General features: G+C 43.0%; 1 protein-coding gene across 1 annotated transcript in view; it reads left to right on the forward strand.

Annotated features, from left to right (window-relative positions):
* The window catches only part of ELAVL1 (ELAV like RNA binding protein 1), a 71,436-nt gene extending 45,633 nt beyond the window's left edge, over window positions 1-25,803 (forward strand). Inside the window, exons 4-6 of the mRNA XM_038383837.2 lie at window positions 4,060-4,213; window positions 9,833-10,058; window positions 24,270-25,803. Coding sequence (XP_038239765.1) covers window positions 4,060-4,213; window positions 9,833-10,058; window positions 24,270-24,594 — 705 coding nt within the window. The 3' untranslated portion in view covers window positions 24,595-25,803. The remainder of the gene's footprint in view (window positions 1-4,059; window positions 4,214-9,832; window positions 10,059-24,269) is intronic.
* Window positions 25,804-26,385: the final 582 nt, after the last annotated feature.

Below are 26,385 nucleotides of genomic sequence, written 5' to 3' on the forward strand. Positions count from 1 at the left end.
AGAGGTTCAACAGGCTGAGCAAGTGCAGAATGACTGTGGAGTGTACTTTTGGCCACTTAAAAGCCCGCTGACGCTGCCTCTATGGGAAGCTGGACCTGACCAATGACACTATTCCTATGCTTATAACCATGTGCCGTACGCTCCTGTCAAGGCTCATTTCCCCATTCTGGCACTTTGAGTGCAGAAGGTAGGGGCCCACAAGGATTCTAAAAATTAATACTTGTCACCCCATGCTTGTATTAAACTCCCATGGTTACAGCTTTGCTCTGATCTTGGCTCAGTAAACGCTGTCAACACCCAAGTGAAAAACTGCCTCTTGCAAATCCTGGAAAAACTAACTTGAAGTTTTCCCGGAGGCTCCTTGGCTTTTCCATCCCTCTGTTGGGGAAGCTGAGGGAGAAAACCAACAAAAAGGGAAACCCAGCTGTTGTGACCAGCTAATTGGTTTTGTGTCTTAAAAGGTAAGGTCTGTGCATATGTGTTTTCAATCAGGTTTTTAAAGAGTTAAATCTTATTTAAAAAAAGAAGGAAGGAAACACATCTGGAAAATCAGGCTATTGCTAGATTTTATAAAGCAACTGGAAAGGGGTTAAACACCAGGAATGGCTCCCTGGGGGCCAGCTTAAAGTTACAAAAGAAAACAAAAATACCTGAGCTTAGCACAGAGGAAATCCACAACCCAAAATAGAGAAATAAACCTGATTGCATCTATCTAAACATTCCCTATCCCAATGAATTCTCCTAGGTATGGAAGATAATTTTTCGTACCTGGTTCAAACTTTACACAGCATTCCTGCTGCCCCTGTTCTCTCTTGGCTGAAGAGACAAGCAGAGAGACACAAGGAAAACTTTTTTTTCCCATTTTTAAAAAGTTCTAGCCTTCCCATTGGCTCTTTTGGTCAGGTGCTCACTCCCTTTCCTTTACCTGGAGGACTTTAACCCTTTACAGGTAAAGCAAGCAGAGAACAGCCACCAAGAGGACCTTAATAGCGAACTGGCTGACTGGCTGCACATAAAAGGGAGCTCCCCCCTCTTTCCCCCCCGCTTAATTTATCACAGCTCCAGAGTATTTGTGAAGGGAAGGGTGAAAGCTTCACTCAGGGCTGGACCATAGAGGCTCAGCACCTGGAGGCTGAGACTGAACAACCAGAGACCAGGGCTATTGGAGAGGCGCAGCGCAGGGCCATAAGGATCAGGGATGTCTTGAGGCAGCAATTGGAAGCTGAAAGCCACTAATATTTGTTGCTATGCTCAGGATTGCAGTGCTTGTAATACTTTTAATGCTAGGAGGTGACTAATGCACATGATGCAATAAGGGGGTTTAACATAATTGTATCTTGCTTTGCACTGCTCTTTTTGCTTTCAGTTAATAGAATAAAGATTGCTTTCAAACCATCACAATTATATTATTAAAAGGAGAGTCAAACAAAAATTAGGAGGGAGGGGGATGGGGGAAGGTCCCAGGGGGAGGAGGCATTCTGGGACGGCTAAAGATTTGTGTATGTCCAGGGATCATATCCAGCCTTCTCCTTTGGAGTACAATGAAGTAGGTACTGTACTTCAGCAGGGCCAAACTGCAGAGGGATGGGTGTTTGAGTGCTGTACATAGTGGGAGTCCACAGTGCTGGACTGTGAGGGGAAGGAGTGGAATGCTGTGGATATAGACTTGAGCAAGGAGGTTGATAAGAGTGTGTTGGTGATATCTGGGGAGTGCAGGGGAAAGTTTTTTGCGACAGCGGCTGCAGGGGAGGGCAAGCGTGGAGTTGCTCAGTTTGCAGAGCTAGTATTGCCTGGAGCGTGTCTGCTTGGTGTTCCATAATGTTTCAGAGCCGCTCCGTGGCTTCGTTCTGGTGTGCTGTGTTCTCCTTTTGGTCCCTCTTCTCGCTGTCTCACCACTCCTTCAATTCCTGTTTCTCGGCGGTGGAGTGCATCATAACATCACGCAGAAAGTCTTCCTTAGTTCTTCTTGGCCGCTTTCTAATTCTGTGCAGCCGTTCAGCTGCCGATAACAAAGAGGGAGGCTAGACTTCCAAGAAGAAAAGGAGTACTTGTGGCACCTTAGAGACTAACAAATTTATTAGAGCATAAGCTTTCGATGAATTATGCATCCGATGAAGTGAGCTGTAGCTCATGAAAGCTTATGCTCTAATAAATTTGTTAGTCTCTAAGGTGCCACAAGTACTCCTTTTCTTTTTGCGAATACAGACTAACACGGCTGCTACTCTGAAACCTGTGATTAGACTTCCAAGGTAATCTTTGTGAAGTTTAAACGGAACATTTTACAGAAACAGTATTGTTTTCAACACAAGACAACACTAATTCATTGATTTAAAACACAGCCAGTACTCTCACACCTGTCACTAACTGGCTGACCCCAGGCAAGCACACACAAGCCAGAAGACGCGCAGAATAGTGAGTAGCCGCAGGGGCAGGGTAAATCACTCTTCCTGGACCCTGCTGTATTCTGGGCATATGGCTCTTGGAGAGCCAGCACTGTAAGGGGGGGGGATGGTAATCATTCCTGTCCCCACACTTTCCACAGGATCTGATCATTATGGAAGATATCTCATTGCTGAGGGTGAGCAGGGAATCAAGGGAGGGTCTTCTCCAAGCCTGCAGCTTCCTCTCTGGCGCCTATGCAGCTAGCCTATGTGCAGCAATGGTCCTCACTCCCCCCTCCCCCCCGCCCGTGACGGCTCAGTGGTGTAGGAAAGGGACCGTTAATGGGGCAAGAAACAAAGCAGCTTTGCCGAAGAACCTGTGGCATCAGATTTCCCAGCATCTCCGCGAGAGTTGCCTGAAGATCTCTGAGGCAGATTCCCATGAAGTGAGGGAGTCAATCAACAGGCTGTTCCGCAGCTCAGACTAGGCATGCGGTGGGAGACAAGTCTGCTTACTGCAACCCTCCTGCCCCCAACAACTCGCTTCAGCAATTCCCATAATCAGATCCACTTACCAAGGGCCTCCTCTCCTGTTTGTGCTTTGCCAGTCTCTGACAGTTGTGACTGGCTAGCCTCCTCCAGGGTAGAAAAGAGCTCCTGGCTGCATGCATCTCTGGCCTCCTAGTCATCCTCTACCTCTGGGTCCCCCTCCACATCCATGTCCAAGATTTCCTCCTCCTGGCTTGGTCCACTCTCAACTGACACGCCCCACTGAAGTATCCACAATGGTCTTCACAGTAGAGGTGGAGTCACCACCGAGTATCGCGTCCAGCTCTTTGTAGAACTGGCAGCACCGGAGCGGCGGTTTGCCTTCTGCGCCTTGTGGTAGGCATTCCGCAGCTCCTTCACTTTTACCCTACACTGCAGCGTGTCCCGGTTATGTCCTCTTTGTCATACATTGTGAAACCTGTCCGTAGGTATCATAATTCCTACGAGTGGAGCACAGCTGGGTCTGGATAGTCTCCTCTCTGATGAGGTCCAGCAGCTCAGCATTGTACCAAGCAGGGGATCGCCTGGTGCATGGAGCAGGCATGGTCTCTTGGAAAGATGCGCTAAGACCAAAAGAATTTACGGGGTGGGGATGATGGTTGGTCACCTAAAGGCAGTAGAGTTCAAATTGATGACCAGAGAGGTGAGAACAGACGTTGTGGGACACCTCCCGGAGGCCAATCGCAGCATTGTAATCAACCATGGTGTCTACAGTGGCACCTCAGTGCTGTGTCTCCGGCGCAGAAAGATCTATGCCTCTTGTTGGAGCGCTTTTTTTTTTTTAAGTGCAACAACTGCGCAGTTTCTGCGTACTAAGTGATTTGGCAATGTGTACGCTTTGGGAGTTACAGCGCAGAAAGCTGCTTTACTGTGCAGAAACTTCCCAGTGTAGACAGAGCCTTGGTTTCATTGTCAGTAGAGTCGAATAGTGAAGAGGATTGTGTATCTTTTTAAACCAAACACAAACACTTTTGTTGCTTGCTTTTTATATGCTGGCAATCTTTTTCCTTTTATGAAACTATTATAGGAAAATTGCGTATATTACAAAGGAAGGATTTTTGGTGGGTATCTTATAACACAGCAAATCATTCATGTAATTTCACATACCATAAAAAAATTTCTCTTGAAGGTCTCATACGCTCGTCCGAGTTCTGAAGTTATCAAAGATGCTAACTTGTATATTAGTGGACTACCAAGGACAATGACACAAAAAGATGTAGAAGACATGTTTTCACGCTTTGGCCGCATCATCAACTCGCGCGTACTCGTGGATCAAACTACAGGTACGCACAGTGATGTTAGATATTAAAAACTTGACTATACAGGATACACAGAAATGTTCATTCTTTCAAAGGTGCTTAAAATTAACTTTTAATTTTCCAGGTAATTTTTATATATGTTCAGAAACTAATTGTTGAGTTTGGTATTGATCACTATGTCCAGAAATATAGAACTAGAATGGCAAACTTCTCTGTTTTGGGGGCTTTTCTGAAACACATGACTTGGAGTCCATTTTGTAGATGATTCTCTGTAAATTGAGAATGGTATTAAAAACACAGGATTTGCTATACCAGATCAGATCTTTGGTCTGCCAAATTCAGTATCTTGCCCCCACCAATTGTCCATGCCTGGTGCTTGACATAGAACAATACAACTATCTGTTTATGCAGTACTTCATCACTGTAGAAGATCAGCTTGCAACTTGAAGCAGGAGATTTTGTTTACTTTACTTTTTTCACAAGGGAGGCCACGTGGTACAGTGGAGAGGGTATAGGACTGGGATACGAGAGCCCTGAGTTCTATTCCCAGTTCTGCAGCTGACCTTAGGCATGTTGCTTCACCTCTGTACCTCTGTTGGGCAATGGGGGCTTGTCAGGTGTGTCAGGCAGCCTGCCTAAGAGAATGAAAACTCCAGTTTCAAACCAAGAACATCTGCTGTGGCCATCTGATTTGCAAAAGTTGTGCCAATCAGACTCTGTGAGTCTGCACTGCCGACCCCAGCTGCAGGACAAGGAGAAGCAAGAAAGCACTTTCCACAGATAGGCTGGATTTTACTGCTAAATAATAGCTATCATTTTATGTGAGAGGATAACTTGTTTGTTAAACACGTAATCAACTTGAAATTGATCTTCATAATTGCTCATTGCACTTTAGTATATCTGGAGTTTCTCAAGGTCCTTTCCAGTTACTACTAACCAAAAGCTTTGAGCAACAAGCTTCACAAACTTGCTAACAGTTTTTTGTCATTTCTGAATATACTGAAAGAGGTTTAAGAGAAAGTTACGATAAATGTTTCCAATTTTGGTCCCCCCCACTACAGAAGGGATGTGAACAAATTGGAGAGAGTCCAGTGGAGGGCAACGAAAATGATTAGGGGGCTGGGGCACATGACTTACGAGGAGAGGCTGAGGGAACTGGGGTTATTTAGTCTGCAGAAGAGTGAGGAGAGATTTGATTGCAGCCTTCAACTATCCAATGAGGGGTTCCAAGGAGGATGGAGCTAGGCTGTTCTCAGTAATGGCAGATGACACAACAAGAAGCGATGATCTCAAGTTGCAGTGGGGGAGATCTAGGTTGGATATTAGGAAACACTGTTTCACTAGGAGGGTGGTGAAGCCCTGGAATGGGCTCCCTAGGGAGGTGGTGGAATCTCCATCTTTAGAGGTTTTTAAGGCCCAGCTTGACAAAGCCCTGGCTGGGATGATTTCGTTGGGGTTGGTCCTGCTTTGAGCCGGACTAGATGACATCCTGAGGTCTCTTCCAACCCTAATATTCTATGATAAGCGTTGCTTAGTTCAACACTCGGGCCGGGAATGGTCAAAGTTAAGGGTTGCTCTCACAGCCTTAAGTCTGCCAGTTCCCTACACTCATGGCAGGACTAAGTATTACCTAGACCATTCCTGACAGGTGTTTGTCTAACCTGCTCTTAAAAATCTCCAGTGCTGGAGATTCCACAGGCAATTTATTCCAGTGCTTAGCCACTCTGACAGTTAAGAAGTGTTTCCTAATGTCCAACCTAAACCTCCCTTGCTGCAATTTAAGCCCATTGCTTCTTGTCCTATCCTCGGAGATTAAGAAAAACAATTTTTCTTCCTCCTCCTTGTAACAACCTTTTACATGCTTGAAAACTGTTATGTCCCCTCTGTCTTCGCTTCTCCAGACTAAACAAACCCAGTTTTTTCAATCTTCCCTCGTAGGTCATGTTTTCTAGACCTTTAATCATTTTGGTTGCTCTTCTCTGAACTTTCTCCAATTTGTCAACATCTTTCCTGAAATGTGGTGCCTAGAACTGGACACAATACTCCAGTTGAGGCCTAATCAGTATGGAGTAGAGCAGAAGAATTACTTCTTGTATCTTGCTTGCAACACTCCTGCTAATACATCCCAGAATGATGGTTTTGGTTTTTTTTTTGGTTTTTTGCAACAGAGTTACACTGTTGACTCATATTTAGCTTGTAATCCACTATCATCACCAGACCCCTTTCCACAGTACTCCTTCCTAGACAGTCGTTTCCCATTTTGTATGTGTGCAATGGATTGTTCCTTCCTAAGTGGAGTACTTTGCATTTGTCCTTATTGAATTTCATCCTATTTACTTCAGACCATTTCTCCAGTTTTGAATTTTAATCCTATCCTCCAGAGCACTTGCAACCCCTCCCATCTTGATATCATCCGCTAACTTCATAAGTGTACTCTTTATGCCATTATCTAAATCATTGATGAAGATACTGCGGTGAACCGGACCCAGAACTGATCCCTGCGGGATCCCGCTCATTATGCCCTTCCAGCATGACTGTGAACCACTGATAACTACTCTCTCAGAATGGTTTTCCAACCAGTTTTGCACTCATCTTATAGTAGCTCCATCTAGGTTGAATTTTGGAGATGGCAACTCATGAAAGATTACACAAGTGCACTGTTTGAACCCCAAATGACATTAACTGTATAGCTGTCGCAGGAAGTATCTTGTACAGATTGTACAGCTAAGTTAGCCATGCCATGTGCAGCATAGCCTTCCTTCCCTTTAAAATATGGGTAAAAATTACACATGCAGATCTTTGCTAAACAATTGTACAAAAATGTAGTTTTCTGATCCTCATAACTTGGACCAGTCAAAATAAATTTTTCATCAGAGCACTCAGATGCGCCTCATTCTCTTGCCAAATTCCAGCTTTCTGCTCCCAGTTGTTTTGGAACAAGATCTGTCCAAAAATAGTCGCATTTTGATAATGGAGGAGGTTCCCCCATGCACACATTCTCCTTGTAAACAAAGACAGTGAAACTATTTAATCTGACATCCCATGAAATAGAGACCAGTCCTAGAAAACTTCATTCCAGTGTGTGAAAGTTTCTCAAAGTTGAGTATTTGAAAACGGGCTTCTCATAGAAATGATCGGCCTTTTCAATTATAGCTGTTATAAATGTTGCAGTTGTAGTGTTCGTCTTAAATAATGGTTCTTATAGTGCCCCATTAATAACTTTTCTGCACTTTAAGCAACAGCTGTGTATTAAACTTGGTTGTCACATAACCAATTTTTATCTGACTTATGAGAAGACCTTGTCCCTTAGGATGTAATTCTTTAATTTTCCTGTGTAATTTCTTCTCCTATGTCCCATAGAACAGTATGGACAATGTTAATTTTAGCAAACCTGTATATAGTGCCATAACTTTACATGGTCTTTAGAGATTAAAAGATAGGGCCCAGACCTGAAGTGTTTACAAACTGAATTAGACAAGCATGTAATTATGAAGATAATCAAGAGAACGGAAAAGGGAAATTGAACAATGTATTAAAAATAATAAAAATGGAAGTGCTTTTATACAGCAAGTAAATTATAGGTGATCTATTTCAAATGGTAACTTGGGTAGGACAGGATTGAGGACTAAAGGAGCACAGCACAGAGTAGAAGAGAAGTGAGACACTGCATCAGACTGTGGTATAGTGCCTGCTGGAAGCTAGGAGATGCAGCTGCTGTGACACCCTTTGCAAGGATATAGTGTGTTCTTCCTCCCCTAGCATAGGAATATCTTTTCTGGCTGGTGCAGGGGGTATGTGGGAACATAACCAAATTAGATCTCACTAGTGGTCCATCTGTTCAAGTCTCCTGTTTTTGACCATAACTGGTACCAGATACATGAAGGTGCGAGGAAACCCCCAAATGGAAGATCATAGAGTAACATGTTCATGGCACTGCTACTTCACAGCTAACTGGAGAGGCTTGTCATTGTTGGTGCTACCCAAGCCGAGTCTTTACGCTCGGGAAAGAATAAGAACATATATCTAACTCAGGCACTTCAGAGCTACACAGTGTTTCCTTAGTGCAGGGACTAAGGTAAGGGCCATGCTCTGTTTCAGTCCAATGTACTTTAAAATCATCAATGAATGCGGCAAAAGCTCGTGAATAGAAAGGCTCTGAATGTATCAAGTAAAATAATGTAACCATAACTGTACTAGGAAGCAGGAGATGTGGATTCCACCCAGCTCTCCCATTCACTTGCTTCATGACCTTGATTACATCACTTAAACATTCTACGCTTCCGTTTTCTCCATCTGTAGAATGGAGATGATCGTGTACCCACCTTTTAAAAAACATTTTCCAGTCTGCGTATAATAAATGCTATATAAATGTTTCAGACTCTTATTGTTACTATACCTATGCACATTTATTTAAGAAAAGAAAGGGGGGAGAGGGAAGGTTCAGAGAAGAGCCAGTAGAATGATTCTAAGTCTGGCAAACCTGCCTTAGACTGAGAGATTTAGGAAGCTCATTCAATGTAGCTTATCAATGTGTGATGGTTAAGCGATGACTTGATCACAGTTTATGACTGTGTTAGGAGAAAATTTCTGATAGTACAGGGCTCTTTTATCTACCAAAGGCCTAACAAACTCCAGTGGCTGAAAGTTGAACCAAGACAAAATCTAATTAGAAATTAAGTGCAAACTTTTGAGAGAGAATAATTAACCATTGGAAAAAACTTCTGAGGGGGTGTGATGGAGCTGACATCAGTTGAGGTCTTTAAATCACAATAGGATGTCTTTTTAAGAGATGCTCTAGCTTAATCACAAATAATGATAATGTAGTCTGACGACCTGCACAACGCAGGCCACAGAATCTCACCCACCAACTCCTGTTAACAAACCCATAACTTGTGTATGAGCTGTTGAGATCCTCAAATCATGGTTTAAAGACTTCAAGGTGCAGAGAATCCTCCAGCAAGTGACCCGTGCCCCACGCTGCAGAGGAAGGCAAAAAACCCCCATGGCCTCTGCCAATCTGCCCTGGAGTAAAATTCCTTCCCGACCCCAAATATGGTGATCAGCTAATGCACTTGATTTGGGTGAAATTCTATGGCATGTGTTCAGCAGATCAGACTAGACAATCATAATGTTCTCTTCTGGCCTTTGAATCTGTGAAATGGTGTGTGTCATCAGCATGCATTCATTTCCTGTTTTGGAAATTGTTTGTTTTCAGTCTCCGGATATTTTGAGTAACAAAACTGAGCAAAAATGATTTTTAGCCCAATAGTTACTTTGCAATTCTCCTTTGAAAACGTTTTAGTTGATCTGAAATATTTTTCATTTAATGTCAGCTGACAGTGGGTTTCCTAGAACACTTGAACATTGTACAGTTTTTGATTTTTTTGGGACTATGAACTAACATGTTATAAATCCATTTTTGCTCCACCATCATCATTATATATTTGAAGTAAATGTGCTCATTTGTGTTTAATTTCGTAATTATTTTTAAATGTTTTGTTTACATCCTGTTGAAGAACCACCAGTAAAACTGTAGTACTTAAAGCCATGACCTTAGAAGTATTTAATTTTTTGTTTTTTTCACTTGGAAAATTGTTTTGAGCTTATCCTTAATGCATTTTTTTTTTTTGTTTTGATTAAAAGGTTTGTCCAGAGGGGTTGCTTTTATCCGGTTTGACAAAAGGTCAGAAGCAGAAGAGGCAATTACAAGTTTCAATGGTCACAAACCCCCAGGTTCCTCTGAACCCATTACTGTGAAGTTTGCAGCCAATCCTAACCAGAACAAAAATGTGGCACTGTTATCACAGCTGTATCATTCACCAGCTAGACGATTTGGAGGGCCGGTTCATCACCAGGCACAAAGATTCAGGTATGTTAGGAAGAATAATCCATTTAAGGCCTATTCTGTCACCCGCATTTCCACTGAGGAAAGTGTTGCACTGTTTCAACTGTAAAGTAATATCTTTGTCCTAGCATGTGTGAATAAATAATAATGCATCATGTATTTCTGTTGGGGTGTGGGTGTGTATCTAAAAATTGCTCAAGTAGAGTATGATCAAAGTAATAACCTATATGGAAAATTGTGTTGCAGCTAATCAAGTAAAGTTTCTAGTTCCACAAAGTAGTAAATAGTGAGAAAGTGTATGAAGTGTTGTTGTAGCCGTATTGGTCCCGGGGTATTGGACCAACTTCTGTTGTCATTGTATCACACCTTGGCAGGCTGATATTTTAACAAGACTTGTAATCTTGTCAAAGAACTATATCATGTTTGTCTGACAACATATTTTCTCATGAAACCATATTGATTGGTGTTAGTTATACTTAAGGATTCTAACATTGAAGAATTAGAAGATTTAAGTCATTTCATTATTTTGCTGGGAATCATTGTCAAGTTAATTTGGCCCATAATTATCAGAGTCATCCTGTTTTCTGTTTTAAAAATATTGACAGTCCTGGAGTTTCTCCAGTTTTTCAACATTTTTATTAAAAATTAACATCGGTTGTCAAGTCTTTTAAAACTCTTAAATGTAAGTTATCTGCACCTGCTGATTTAAAAATGCTTAATTTTAGAAGCATCTTCCTTAGTTACTTCTGGAAAGAAACTATTCTCATTTTATTTTATTACCTTTGCTTGAGAGAGGTGATAAAGTATTCTTCATGTTGAGTCTAAGAACCTTAATTTTTTCTCAAGTTTCTTTAAGGATCTTCTTTTTTAGTACATTTCCTTTCTTTCCCTCCTCAAGTGTAGTGTTACTGTACTAGTTTTTGGTGTGATCCTTCCCCCAAGGACATTGAACTTAGAACTACTAAACAATTTTTATTAGTTATTTGTATTGTGGTAGCACCTATGAGCCCCAGTCATGGACCAGAATTGCACTGTGCTAGGCACGGTACAAATACTTAATAAAAGAATGGTCCCTGCCCTAAAGAGTTTCTAATCTGAGTGAATTATAATTGTGTTACTTAAAGGTTGTACAACGTTTGTGTTCAGGCTGTTCTCAGTTTAGTCCTCTTATGTCCAGGACTAAAGTTTTTTTGTCAGTCCGGTGTAATGAAGCAATGTCTTGATGCAAATAGTAGTTTGAGTCATCCATGTTCTCAAAGCTCCTGCACTCCTCTGCACTGCACTTGGAACTGGTCTTAATAATTAATGGCATGGGTTTGGTGCTGCTAATGTGGACATATGCTCCAGAAGCTTCAGTGCTTCCACCTCTTGAATTGACGACATAACATGGGGCTCCTATTTGAAGGATTGGATGAAAACAATTAGGACTAACTTCGGCTAAGGGATGTGAAGGAATCTTTTGGGACCAGTGTATCTTCACTGTGAAGCAGAGAGGTAACAAAGCCCATAAGAGGATCCAAGGTTAAATCCACCCCCTTTATTGTTGGAGGCTTTTTAAGACTCAAATTGAGATACCTAAAGATGGGTCGCATTACAAATATGCAAAAAGAAAAGGAGTACTTGTGGCACCTTAGAGACTAACAAATTTATTAGAGCATAAGCTTTCGTGAGCTACAGCTCAATGCATCCGATGAACTGAGCTGTAGCTCACGAAAGCTTATGCTCAAATAAATTTGTTAGTCTCTAAGGTGCCACAAGTACTCCTTTTCTTTTTGTGAATACAGACTAACACGGCTGCTACTCTGAAACCTGTGATTACAAATATGGTATCTGGACAATTCTATCTTATTCTAGAGACAGGGTGGGTGAGGTAATATCCTTCAGTGGACTAACTTCTGTTGGTAAAAGACAAAATTTTGATCTTGCACAGGACCTGAACAAGAGCTTTGAAAGCTCGTTTCTTTCACAAACAGAAGTTGGTCCACTAAAAAAATATTAGCTCACTCAACTTGTCTCTTTAATGTCCTGGGGCCAACACTGTGAACAACATGGAAGATATCTCCTTCTAGGAACAGAAGTAAAGGAGGTATTTTTGCTTCCTTCCAGCACTCCATCTTTGTCAAATGCGGGTACATAGAAGTATGTCCACCTCTAGATATCAGTAACTGTTCTTTTCACCCTCACCTCAAGAGCAGGGTTGCAGGAAGAGGCTATAGCAAAGAGTAGCTGGACCTCACATACGAGCATTCTTTGATGTCACCAGTATGACATTAAGAGCATCTGCCTTCATAAGTGATGCTTGAAGGTGTTCATGACTGTGTCTCTTTCATTATGTCTTCAGATGGAGATTCAGCATTATTATAGAGGAAATGTCTTGGAGATAAATTCTATTCACATGACATCTGAGACACAAGCCACTCTTTTGTGTTAATTGTCTGCATTTAATAGATAAAAATTTGGATCATAGAGTAATTAATTAAAAAACAAACACTGCTTGCTTTGTTAAAACATTTGGTAAGAGACAGGATTACAATTGTATTTGCAGGTTTCAGAGTAGCAACCAGGTTAGTCTGTGTCAGCAAAAAGAAAAGGAGTACTTGTGGCACCTTAGACTAGACTAACAAATTTATTTGAGCATAAGCTTTCATGAGCTACAGCTCACTTCATCGGATGCATGTAGTGGAAAATACAGTGGGGAGATTTTATATACACAGAAAACATGAAACAATGGGTGTTACCATACACACTGTAACAAGAGTGATCAGGTAAGGTGAGCTATTACCAGGAGGAGTGCTGAGGGGAGGGGGGGCTTTTGTAGTGATAATCAAGGTGGGCCATTTCCAGCAGTTGACAAGAACATGTGAGGAACATTAGGGGTGGGGAGAAATAAACATGGGGAAATAGTTTTACTTTTGTGTAATGACGCATCCACTCCCTGTCTTTATTTAAGCCTAAGTTAATTGTATCCAGTTTGCAAATTAATTCCAATTCAGCAGTGTCTCGTTGGAGTCTGTTTCTGAAGTGTGTTTATTGAAGAATTGCCACTTTTAGGTCTGTAATCGAGTGACCAAAGAGATTGAAGTGTTCTCCTGGTTTTTTGAATGTTACAATTCTTGATGTCTGTTTTGTGTCCATTTATTATTTTGCGTAGAGACTGTCCGGTTTGGCCAGTGTACATGGCAGAGGAGCATTGCTGGCACATGATGGCATATCTCACATTGGTAGATGTGCCGGTGAACGAGCCTCTGATAGTGTGGCTGATGTGATTAGGCCCTATGATGGTGTCTCCTGAATAGATATGTGGACAGAGTTGGCAACGGGCTTTGTTGCAAGGATAGGTTCCTGGGTTAGTGTTTTTGTTGTGTGGTGTGTGGTTGCTGATGAGTATTTGCTTCAGGTTGGGAGGCCGTCTGTCAGCAAGGACTGGCCTGTCACCCAAGATCTGTGAGAGTGATGGGTCGTCGTTCAGGACAGGTGGTAGATCCTTGATGATGTGTAGAAGAGGTTTTAGTTGGGGGCTGAAGGTAATGGCTAGGGGCGTTCTGTTGTTTTCTTTGTTGGGCTTGTCCTGTAGTTGGTAACTTCTGGGTACTCTTCTGGCTCTGTCAATCTGTTTCTTCACTTCAGCAGGTGGGTATTGTAGTTGTAAGAACGCTTGATAGAGATCTTGTAAGTGTTTGCCTCTGTCTGAGGGGTTGGAGCAAATGCGGTTGTATCGTAGAGCTTGGCTGTAGACAATGGATCGTGTGGTATGATCTGGATGAAAGCTGGAGGCATGTAGGTAAGCATAGTGGTTGGTAGGTTTCCGGTATAGGATGGTGTTTATGTGACCATCGCTTATTAGCACCGTAGTATCCAGGAAGTGGATCTCTTGTGTGGACTGGTCCAGGCTGAGGTTGACGGCGGGATGGAAATTGTTGAAATCATGGTGGAATTCCTCAAGGGCTTCTTTTCCATGGGTCCAGATGATGATGATGTCATCAATGTAGCGCAAGTAAAGTAGCCGCAGTAGGGGACGAGAGCTGAGGAAGCATTGTTCTAAGTCAGCCATAAAAATGTTGGCATACTGTGGGGCCATGTGGGTACCCATAGTAGTGCCGCTGATTTGATTATCACTACAAATGGTTCCCTCCTCCCCCCCGGCTCTCCTGCTGATAATAGTTACCTTACCTGATCACTCTTGTTACAGTGTGTATGATAGCACCCATTGTTTCATGTTCTCTGTGTATATTAAAATCTCCCCACTGTATTTTCCACTACATGCATCCTGTGAAGTGAGCTGTAGCTCACGAAAGCTTATGCTCAAATAAATTTGTTAGTCTAGTGTAGGGTGCTACAAGTACTCCTTTTCTAATTGTATTTGCATTCTCAGTTTAATTAGAGTAAGTTCTCTTTCATTCAAAGCACTTTCCAGCATTACCAGAATTCTAGTACAGTGAGCCAGAAAAACAAAAATGGAAAAAGACCTAAAGCTCTTAAGATCCACTGATATCAGTATTTTCTACAGCAACATTGCCAGTAAAATTTTTTAGTTCCTAAATTGCAGAAGTATTAGCTTTAGTTATTGATTCAGATTAAGTGTAGACATGTTAATTACATTGCTATGGAGTATGTTGAAAAGTCTTACGGATATGTACTTGCACAAAGGGGCTACATCTCAACCATTAGATTTGTATCAAAGTTATTCTAGGAGAATAATGGTGCTAGATCTGAGTGTACTAGCTGCCTTTGATGCTGAGTACATTCATGGTGCTTGATGCAATGTCTGTTAAAGTCAATTAAAGAACTTCCATTGACTTCAGTAGGTGTTTGGTTGGGCCCAAAATGTATAAGGATGAGAGTACGTTTGTTTTTCGCACTGACAATTATCTGATCCAAGAACATTGTTGGATCCCTTTCATAATCTGTTTCTTTTTCACTTGAGTTCTGGAGTTGGATCTTTCTTGTCCCAACGTGGGATGCATGATCTTGTAAGTGTAACAGTTTTCCTTAGCCAGGAAGTATCAGCTGGAACTGTTATAAATGCTGGGACTGAGGGCTGCATTAGTATTCCTACACACTGATTTTTCTCAACCTCAGTGGGAAGCCACATAGGCCTGGAGGGCATCTGTCCTTGATACCATTCTAGGGACAATATAAATCTGGTCAGGGCTTCCAAATTCATCTAAACAAACGTGTAGTTCTTATTTGAGTGCTTGCTTATGTCCATTCCAATGTAGGTGTGTGCTCACCCCAAATGCTGCCGGCAGAAAGTATTTTTCCTCAGTGATCTCCAAGTCAGCTCTGTTGCCCCCTGGAGTCACGCCAGTATATAGGGCCTCACCGCTGCTTCAGTTCCTTCTTACCGCCCATGATGGTCACTGGAACTTCTGCTCACATGCACTTCTGCTAATACCTGCTCTAAGTGGACTGGTTCTGTAAAATTGTAAATAGTTACCCTTTAGAGGTAAGTTCAGTTAGTTTCGTAGTATAGTCAGCGAACCCTGCTTAGCAGGGCTAGCCCTTCCCTGAGCACCAGGATGCGCCTTGGTCCCAGGGGTTCAAACGGTGTGCATCGTGCCACAAACCAATGCCAGTTAGTGATCCATTTGCTAGCTGCCTTATGTGTCTGGGAGAGACCCACGTGCAGGATCTGCAGGAGTTTCAGACCCAGAACAGAAAAGGACAGGGCTTAAGTTTCTCTTCATGGAGGCAGCGCTCAGTCCCCCTTTGGAGCCAAGTCATGGGGACTCAGCACCAAGCACTCAAACTTTGGTGAAACGTATTCTGGCGTCTCTGAGGGAAGCACAGTGCTGTTCCACCTCCCCGGCACCAAGGAAGGACTCTGCACTGACGGCCCGGGACTCCCGGCACAAACACGCATCACTGGCGCCGAGGAAGTCAACTCCAGCACAGGACTCTTGCCACTGCTTCATATCGCTGATACCAAGGAAAAAGCAGAGAGAGACTAACTGGGGCGTTCTTGAACTCCAAGGTCTATGGGCCATAGAGATGCTGATAGAGTGCGACCTGTACTGGGCCCCTCAGACGCTAGCAGGGTAAGCGGTACCATTGACTCTGGCCTCGGGAAGGGAGCTGTTGAGTCCGATACCATTGGAGTCCCTGCCAAGGGAGGCCATTGGTGTTCAACAGCCCTGGCACTACCATCAAGGCTGGGGGCATTTGTGGCAGCAAGTGACTTACTATCTGTCCTGGTGCTGCCATCCTTGGCCATTCAGTAATTAACAGTAGCAGCACTAGAAACAAGGACTGAGGAAGGGCAAGCCAGTCATGATAGCGCAGTGCTGATATCCCTTCCTCCTGGCACCGTTCTTCGGCACCAGTTGGTACTGCTCTGTCCCAGTCGCTGAGAAGTGACTCCTCGGACTCCAATTCAGAAGCGGAGTCCTATGCCTTGTACAGGAGCAGACACCACTCCGAACAGCAGCACCCTACTGCTGACATGAACCAGGGCATGCTGCCAATAGCCTGGCTGCTGGTACAATGGCAAATGCCACTGCAGTGGCAATTCTGGAATCCCTGGGCTTTCCAGCCAATCTAGGGCCCCCAGTCCAGAAGGTAGCTCTAGTATGTGAGTCAAGAGCTTCCCCGCCATCCCCATCAGAACGGGGATCAGTCTCCGGTGCTGAGCCCATACTGAACTACAGGACTCTTCCCCCACGGGACCCATCTGGGGCAGAGGGAGAAGTACAGGGGCCAGTGCAGGCTGCTGCTTCTTTCTAGATGAGGTGGAGCTATGGCGTCCACCCAAGATGATTACAGGGTGCACCAGGAGCCTCCTGAGGATGGGTGCCCAAACCCACCCTCAGATGGGTATCCAGGCAGAGGAGATTTGAATCCTCCCACGCCCTAGTTAGCAGCCTCAGGGCCATCGATGGCAGGCACCACTCATGAACAGTGCCATCATGGAGCCTATAAAAGCTCTATGGCAGACTCCTGGATCCTGCCAGCCTACTGCTAAGAGGATGGAGACAAGGGGTATGCGTTTTGGTAACTCCCTCCCCCCCCCACGCGCACACACCGGGCTCACTGATTGTATCAGCAGTGAATGAAAGGGAGAGACAGGGACAGCAAGGGCCAACAAGGTTAAAGATGCCAAAAAATTTAACCTTTTTGGCAGAATGATCTACTCCAGAGGAGATCGCCAGCCCTCCGACACTCCTGGGCTGGTCTGACTGCAACTCCTGCAGCAAGAGCTCCCTGAATTTTGCCATTACACTGCAGGATTCCAGGGGTGAGTTCTGAGCTTGAGTAGAGGAGGGGAAATTAGCGGTCAAGGCATCCCTCCAGGAAGCACTGAACACGGCAGACTCTGTAGCCTGCTCCATGGCTTCTGCAGTGATCAAGAGGCGAAGCTTGTGGCTTCAATCTTCGGGTTGCCCTATGAGGTACAGCAGATAATTGAGGACCTTCAGTTTGAAGGCAAATTGCTCTTTTCGAAGCAAACAGACTTGAAACTGCATAGCTTAAAGGACTCTAGAGTCATCCTTAAATCCCTAGGACTGCATACGCCAGCCTGTCGTACACATACAGCTACGGGTAGCATAAAATCCCCCCTTTACCTGTAAAGGGCTAAGAAGCTCCGATAACCTGGTTGGCACCTGACCAAAAGGACCAATAAGGGGAGAAGATGCTTTCAAATCTATGGGGGAAAGTTTTTTTGTTTTGTGTTTCTGTGTGTTCTCTCAGGAGGCAGACACACACTAGGTCAGGGAAATCCATCTCCTCCAAACAATCCTGAAATGAGTCTTTGATATTACAAAAAGTGTAAGTAAACAAGGCAAGGCACGTTAGGTTATCTTCTTGTTTTAGCTTGTGAATTTTCCCTTTGAAGGATATGTATTTCCATATTGCTATTTTTGGGGGCTACAGAAGGTACCTATGGTTTGTTGTAAACTACAAACACTGTCAATTTACAGTACTTCTCTTCGGCCTGTCAGCAACTCCTTGTGTGTTCCCGAAGTGCTTGACAGTCGTTGCAGCCTTTCTGAGGAGACAAGGCGTTCAGGTCTTTCCTTGCCTAGATGACTGGCTGATCAGAGGTCAGACCAAGGACCAGGTGCAGTCAAATGTAATGTCAACTTTCCAGGACCTGGGACTGATTACAAATGCAAAAATCTGCCTTTTCTCTGGTTCCAAGGACAGACTTCATAGGGGTGGTCTTCGATTTGATCCAGGCCAGAGCTTTTCTCCAGGAAAACTGGTTCAGAGCTATAGGGACACTCAGAGAGAGTCTGAGAGGTCACTCCATCACCACTGTAAGAAACTGCTTAAAGCTCTTGGGGCATAAGGCATCATGCACCTATGTAGTACAACATGCAAGACTGCGACTCGGACCTCTCCAATCTTGGCTAGCATCTGCATACATACCAGGTCGACACCATCTGGACAAGATGTTCTCGCTTCCCCGTTGGTGATTTCCTCCCTCATTTGCTGACTGGACCAGGGATGGTATGTGCGGGAATTCAATTCTCGAGATCCCCACTGTCAGTGTGTCTCATCACAAAGATGTTCGCAATGGGATGTGGGGCTCACTTGGGAACACTCAGAACTCAAGGCCTCTGGTCACCAGAAGAACTCTCGTTGCTCATCAATATGAGGGAACTGGGGGTGGCGTGCCTCGCCTGCCAGGCTTTCCAGCCCCACGTGTAGGGCAACTGCGTGGTGTTCCTCAAAGACAACACAACAGCAACATTTTATATAAACAAGCAGGGTGGAGTGCACTCTTCTCCCTTATACCAGGAGGCTGTTCATCTGTTCGAATTCTGTATAGCCTATTCGATCCACCTCGAAGCCTCATACCTCCCACGGTCGCAGAATGAGTTAGCGGATCATCTGAGCAGATCCTTTTCCAGCCATCACGAGTGGTCAATTCTCCCAGACGTCATGAATGCTGTTTTCCAGACGTGGGAAACTCCCCAGTTAGACCTGTACACAACTAAGTACAACAGAAAGTGTCTTCAGTTCTGCTCCTTCCTAGGCCTAAGCCCAGGCTTTCTCGCAGATGCCTTTCTCATCCCTTGGATTAGCTCTTTCACGCATTCCCTTCCATCCCTCTCATACACCGGGTCCTGTTAAAGGCCAGAAGCGACAAGACACGTCTGATCCTGTTAGCCTAGCTGCACCAACACTAGCTCAGTGCACTCCTAGATTTCTTGGTGGATACACCAATCAGCTTGTCACTGTTTTCCAGATTTGGTTTCTCAAGATCATGGACATCTATGTATCTGAACCTCAGTTCTCTTCACCTCACGACATGGAAGCTCCATGGCTGAACTCAGCAGAACTGGCTTCCTCCGGGCCTGTTTGCTAGGAGCTTTTAGAGAGTAGAAAATCATCTAATAGAGCCACTTACCTGGCAAAGTGGAAGAGATTTCTCTATCTGGTCAGCACAAAAGGGTGTTTCACCTACCAAGTCATCACCGCCCTTCATTCTGGAACATCTACTCCATCTAAAGCAGCATGGCCTAATGGTGTCATCCATATGGGTCCATCTAGCTGCAATCTCAGCCTTCGTCCATGGGTGAACAGCAGTCGGTCTTCTCAAACTCAGTCTGTGGCCATTTCCTTAAGTGGCTGGAATGGCTATACCTACAGATATGTCAGCCACTACCTCCTTGGGACCTCAATTTGGTGCTAGCAAGGCTAACAGGACCCCCATTTGAACCGCTGGCAGTGTGTTCTCTGCTTTATCTGTCTTGAAAGGTGGCCTTCCTAGTCTCCATTACTTCTACCAAAAGGGTTTCAGAGATCCAAGCTCTTACCTCTGAGCCACCCTACATGGTCTTCAAGGACAAGGTACAATTGTGGCCATACCCCGTCCTTTCTGCAAAAGGTTGTCTCATAATTTCTTAGTTAAACAGGATGTCTTTCTGCCAGTCTTTTATCTTAACCCACATGCAAACAGGGATGAACAGAAACTCCACTCACTGGATGTGAGATGTGCACAAGACTTTTTCATAGAAAGGACTAAACCCTTTAGGAAGTCCACACAGCTGTTTGTAGCCATTGCAGACAGAATGAAAGGCCATCCGGTCTTGGCCCAGAGAATACCATCGTGGATCACTTCCTGTATCCGCACATGCTATGACCTGGTGAAGGTCCCAACTCCTCAGTTGACAGCCCATTCTTCAAGAACTCGGACATCATCGACTGTGTTTGACGCAGGTTCCAATTATCTGTAGAGCAGCGATGCGGTAGTCAGTCCATGCGTTTGCATCACACTACATCATCATCTAGCAACCTAGAGATGGTGCAGGCTTTGGCTGAGCGGTGCTACAATCAGCGTGCCAACAAACTCTGATCCCTCCACCTGCACAACTGCTTGGGAGTCACCTACATTGGAATGAATGTCAGCAAGCACTCAAGAGAAACATCTAAGAACAACTGTTTTTCTTATGTCCATTCCAAAATCACCCCACCCCTCTGGAGTTGGCCAGCAAGAAGGAACTAAAGGGGTGGTGGGGCCCTATATACTGGTGCTATGAGGAGGCAATAGAGTTGACCCAACGGATATCACCGAGGGAAAAACTTTCTGGCAGCAGTGCTTGGGGCGAGTGCACACCTACATTGGAATGAACATGAGCAACACCTCTCAAAGAACAACAGTTATGCGAGGTTAGTAATTGTTTGTTTGTTTACTGTGGATGCATCTTGCATGGAATGGAGAGCCCACAGAGAAGAGCTTCACTTCAGCAGAACTTGGTCTATCTAGGCCAATGGTTCTCAAACTTATTTGATCAGCTCCCCTCCCCTTCTTTGTCTGTAATCTTTTTAGGCCCCTCCCCTCCCCTACAAGTACAAATACCGCAACCCAGCTCTGAAGGCAGAGCAAAGAGCAGCAGCTGCTGGCCAGGCACCTAGCTCTGAAGGCAGCGCCACACCAGCATGAGCACAGAAGTAAGGCTGGCAATGTGAAAAGTGATATTCGTCAATATCATTTTCACAGCGGACTTAGTGCCCCATTGTCACCCTTACTTCTGTGCGGCTGCTGCTGCCACCCTGCTGACAGCCGGAGCCCCACCACCTCCAGGTGAGGGTTTTGGAGCGGGAGGAGAGAGCCATAGCCTGGGCTACTTCCTGGTGAGGAACCAAGGGGGGCGGGGGAAAGGAGAGCCCCATTAGCCCCTTTGCTGTCCCATTTATCCCCACCTCCCAGGAGTGTACAGCCCTTCTGCACAAACCTCAGCCACCCTGGGGCTGACCGAGAGCTCTACAAAAATCAGAAAAAACACACAGCTTGTGCCTCCCTTGGGAGGCCCGCCCCATAGTTTGGGAACTGCTGGTCTAGGCAGAGCAATAGCACATTGTTACTGAATGCTCTTATTTCACTTGGTACTGCTCTCTGACCCATCGTTCACTGTTTCAGGCTGGAAAGCCTGCAACATGAAGGTGTTGTCAACACCTATCTGGTAAAGGATGGACTGTCCTCCCTACCTATGGCTAGAATCTAATTGTAACCACTCAGGAGAAAAGATGTGGACATCATTGGAGACACCTCAATAAAAACCTCTGCTCAGTGTGCAGATGAGGTCAAAACAAACTAGTTGTTAAATTATGATAAAAGAATAGAGTGATTTTGAAACCATCGTATCATCATTATGTAAATTGAGGGAACACTCTCACATTGAATGCTATATACAGTTCTGGTCATGTCATCCCAAAAAAGATGCAACTAGAATAGGAGGATCAAGGGAAGGACAAGTAAAATGTTTACAAGTATGAAAGGATGTTGGTGTTGAAAAGATTAGTTCTCTAGTTTAGAAATGAGACTGAGAGGACATGACAGAGGTATGTAAAATAGTGAATGGTATAGAGAAGGTAAGTGAAGCTTTAATATTTATCCTGCCTCATAATACTACAACAAGTGAGCAACCTGGAAAATTAAAAGCCAGCAAATTTAACGCTGATTAAAAACAAATACTTGTTTGTACATTGGTGGAAGTCTTGACCACAGAATATTAAAGCTGTGAGCTTCACAGGTCACTGTATGCTCGAAAGCTTCTCTCTCACCAGCAGAAGTTGCACCAATAAAAGATATTCCCTCCCCTTCGCTGTTTCTATAATATCCTGGGACCAGCATGGCTACAACAACACTGCATAGCCTTTGTTTGGCAATGTGTTTGTTTATACTCTCTTGTGGTTTTGGGTGTATCTTATCCCACTCTGCTTTTTCTTAATTTTAAACATGTTGTCCATGTTTGTTTACAGAAAATGCTTGTTGCAGTTCTCTTGGTAGTTTTCTTTAGTAACATCCCTGTAGCTTTTTAGTCTCAAGAGTGAGGAATCTGAGCTGGGTATTATTGCGTATATACACGTTAGCCTATCCACCCTGTTCACTACAGGAAGTTGGTTTTTCTCCTCTTTAGATTATTTTCACTTGTTGCCATGACCATAGACAACGGTTTAGAATGCTGGGTGAGGGTTGGAGGCATCTGGGTTTGACAGCAAGGGGTGCAATAAAGCACTGACTGCAGGAACCCAAGATTTTATATCTTCAAAGAATGATTTATAGGAAAATAGGCCTCTCCTTCCAAGTAAGACTTGGATAAACAAATGCAAGCTCAAGGTTTTCATTCGAAGAACCAGAAACGTAACACACACAAAATACAAGAAAACAAAATATATTTTTTTTAAATGAGAACTGCTTCATGGGATATAAGAAGTTAGTCATCAGATCACTTGGATCTACTCAGTAAAGAATTGTACAAGAAGTGCAATTTTTGTATATCAGAAAGTTCATTTTGGGCACTTAATGTGTGGCCTACCAATGTACAGAAGCCTTGCATGCTTCAGCCTGCTTTTAGTAGGCTAACAACTTTCTCAGCTATAGCATAATACTACACAGTAGTTCTGGAGTCACATAGAACCACAAATTTAGATTGTTAAATATATAAGTGCATGGGATCACAGTTAAAATTGTGCCTTCGGCCTTAACTTTCACACTTGCTGATTTTGAGTGCTTAACTGTGCAACCCCAATGCTTCATTAAAATAATTTTATTGATTTAATTTCCTAGGTTAGCAGAATAGAAGTGGGGGATGAAATAGCTAAGGGTGTGGGACGTTGGTTGGGGAGGGAAAGAAAAAAATAAGAAAAAAGCAAAACAGAAAAGAGTAAAGGTTCAGAAATTCTGAGACGCCTCTGGCTCATTGTGCAGGAGGAGTCAAGATTGGATTCTGGGGGAGAGAAAGAAGGGGAGAAATGTATATTGGGGGTGAGGAGGGACAGGCATATTGGGTCTGGTTCTCTTCTCGTGTGTGTAAATCAGGAGTTCACTCCTGTGAAGTCACTGGAGTTTTACCCGTGTAAAATGGGTGTAAATGAAAGTAGACTCAACTCTATTGGATTTACATTTTAAAAAGTACTATTTTTAAATTATACATTCATGGATAATCTATATTTGGCAGAAGAAACTTTACAATCAATATTTAAAAACAGAAGTGGCTATTTAATAAATTATAAATGATTAGTTACTGGAATTAAAACATAATCAGTTATGCAAATGTGTTACCAAAATTAAATCAGAATACACTGGAAGTGACATTAACGGTGTACCTAGGAATTGTGCGTTATTCCAGCTAATGTGCACTTTCTAGGATAACTCTAGTTGTTCCTTGCCTACTGTGGTAGGGACTACGAGGTGTCTGCCTGTCTTCAGTTTAGCAGCCAGTTGGGAGCAGGAGTGTTTTGCTGCTGCTTTATGGTGGAGAAGGGGTCAAGCTGTGTCTGCTGCCACAGAAACCCTTTGGCTGGCGGGGCCCCGAGACACTGCTGTAAAGGCAGGATCAGCTCCAGGAGGGAACTGGGCACAAGCCCATTGTAGACAAAGATAAGTTGATTTAAGGCTGGTTGGGGTGTATGGGAGGGATTCTTGGCCTATTTTTAAGCACTGAGTAGTTCCATATTGCTGCCCTAAGTCATCCCTAACAGTGTGTGTGAGTATCCAAACCAGCCTTGTATATGCTGTTTGATTGTCACATCACCAGGCAACTCTTTCATTGCCTATCTGTTCTTATGTGTTTAGCCATTAATGTAGACACATTGCTGAATTTAACTCTTCTCTCTATCAGCTGCCAGTTTGATTGTCCTATGATAAATGGGGAAGGTGAAACATTTTACTCTGACTAGAAGTTCTGATGCTTATATAGAAAATATTCAGTTGCTTCCCTTTCAAGTTAATTTGCTTGGTTGTATTGAACTTTTACATGAAATATTGTGCTTTTTATTTGCTAGGTTCTCTCCTATGGGTGTAGATCACATGAGTGGGCTTTCTGGTGTAAATGTTCCAGGAAACGCATCTTCTGGCTGGTGTATCTTCATCTACAACCTTGGTCAAGATGCTGATGAGGGAATCCTCTGGCAGATGTTTGGCCCCTTTGGTGCGGTTACCAATGTGAAAGTTATTCGAGATTTCAACACCAACAAGTGCAAAGGTTTTGGTTTTGTGACCATGACAAACTATGAAGAAGCTGCAATGGCCATAGCAAGTCTTAATGGCTACCGCCTGGGGGACAAAATCTTACAGGTTTCCTTCAAAACCAACAAGTCCCACAAATAACTTGCTCGTGCTTTTTTGTATGGAATAGATAATTGAGTGACAGAAGTTAAAACATTTTTGTTAGTGTAAAACTCATTTTGCGCCAATTTTCACAAGTGTTTGTCTTAGTCTAAATGAGAAGTGAAAAAGGTTTTTATACTCTGGGATGCAACTGACATGTTCAAATGTTTGAAATCCCACAATGTTAGACCAATTTTAAGTTCCTTAAGTTATTTCATTAAAAATATATATTAAAAAAATCCATAAAATCTTAAGTAGATTGCATTAACTAGATCCTCTGGATGGTGGTAAAATTGGAGCATGCTTTCACTTATGAGACTAACATTTGTTCGATTGAACGTTGTCTGCAAAAACTGGAACTTTTTTTTTTTTTTTAAATTTTAAACCATCAAGTGGACGCTGTTAGTATGGTCCTCCCCTCAGTCCCTAATAGCCTGGTAAAAAAGTTGAAAAATACTGATGTTGGCAGTACATTGCTTTTTAAAGTGATTTTCATTGCTACATCTAGTTGAGGATTAGACTTCATAACATGCAGGTCTTGTAAGTAGTAGCATGCCAGCATAACTTTTAACACCATTGATGAGGTAAGTTGCGCACTGAACAGTGGCCAAGTTGTCAAATCAAAAGGTTTTACAAAAAATTTTAAGCCCAGTTTTTCATAAGAATGGACCAAAGAGTTTCAGAGAAACTCGGAAGATTTCAGAGTCAAAACGAAACTCCAAAAGCAGTGTGAATGTTTTTTTTTTTTTTACTTTATCAAACTGAATTTCTTCTGTCCAAATATTTAATGCATGATGCACTACTTACTGGTACATTGTAATGCAGCAAGATAATTATTCAGTTTCAAAGATCATTATAGTTTGAATTCCTATGGGTAGTTCCATTTTGTAAAAACATTTATAAACATTTGAGCATTGTATTTCTCGCATCCCTTCTAACGAGTGCTAGATTTTTCTATTTTAATAGGATTTTGTTTTGACAACTAGCTTTACTTATTGAACACTCAGCAGAAAAGTACTTACTTCTTGCAAGTTAGATATTAACAAAAAACTGATTTGTAGATTTAAAGATTAATCCCCCAAGTTTTCTGCAGACTGCCTTGAAACTTTGAGTTGTTCTGTTTGTTAATTTTCTTTTGCTTTTTTGTGTTTTTTGTTTGTTTTTACTTTTGCATTTAAGATCATTAAATTTGATTTTGTTTTGCTCGAATTTTGTTTTGTTTTTTATTTTATATTATTTTTTTTGCCAAGTATTGCACAGTGTCCAATATTAAGAGTATTGCTTTAAAGTACTAAAGGTCTTCATCAAAATTAAAATCCATTAATCTGTCCTTTTGACAGATCAGTAGGAAAAAATATTTGTGTGAAAACAAAAGCATTACAATAAATGTCTCATAGAAAGTATGTGCCAGACAGAGTTGAACACACACATGTTGCTTTGTAGACAGACTGAACAATATTTCTTTTATTAAAAATGTGCTATGTAAGGTATGTAGGTACATAGATAGTGAACATGAGTAGGGACTTCACCTGACAAACTATTGCAAGAATATTATCTGTGTTCTGTCACCAGAGTTCAGAGGAAATGCAGAAATTGGGACAACTTGTCAGCAATTATCTTTTTGAGTGAACCTGTGCCAATCCCAAAGAGCTAATGAGTAGTCACTTCGGATTCTGGAGGCAGTCCCATGCAGAATTGTTTGTTTGTATGGTGCCCAAACATAGGATCTTAAAGAGCCAATCTTGCATCACAATTATGATTTCTCTTTTTTCAGCATCAGGGCCCTCAGTC

This window comes from Dermochelys coriacea, chromosome 25, assembly GCF_009764565.3.
Source record: "Dermochelys coriacea isolate rDerCor1 chromosome 25, rDerCor1.pri.v4, whole genome shotgun sequence".
Classification (NCBI taxonomy): Eukaryota; Metazoa; Chordata; order Testudines; family Dermochelyidae; genus Dermochelys; species Dermochelys coriacea.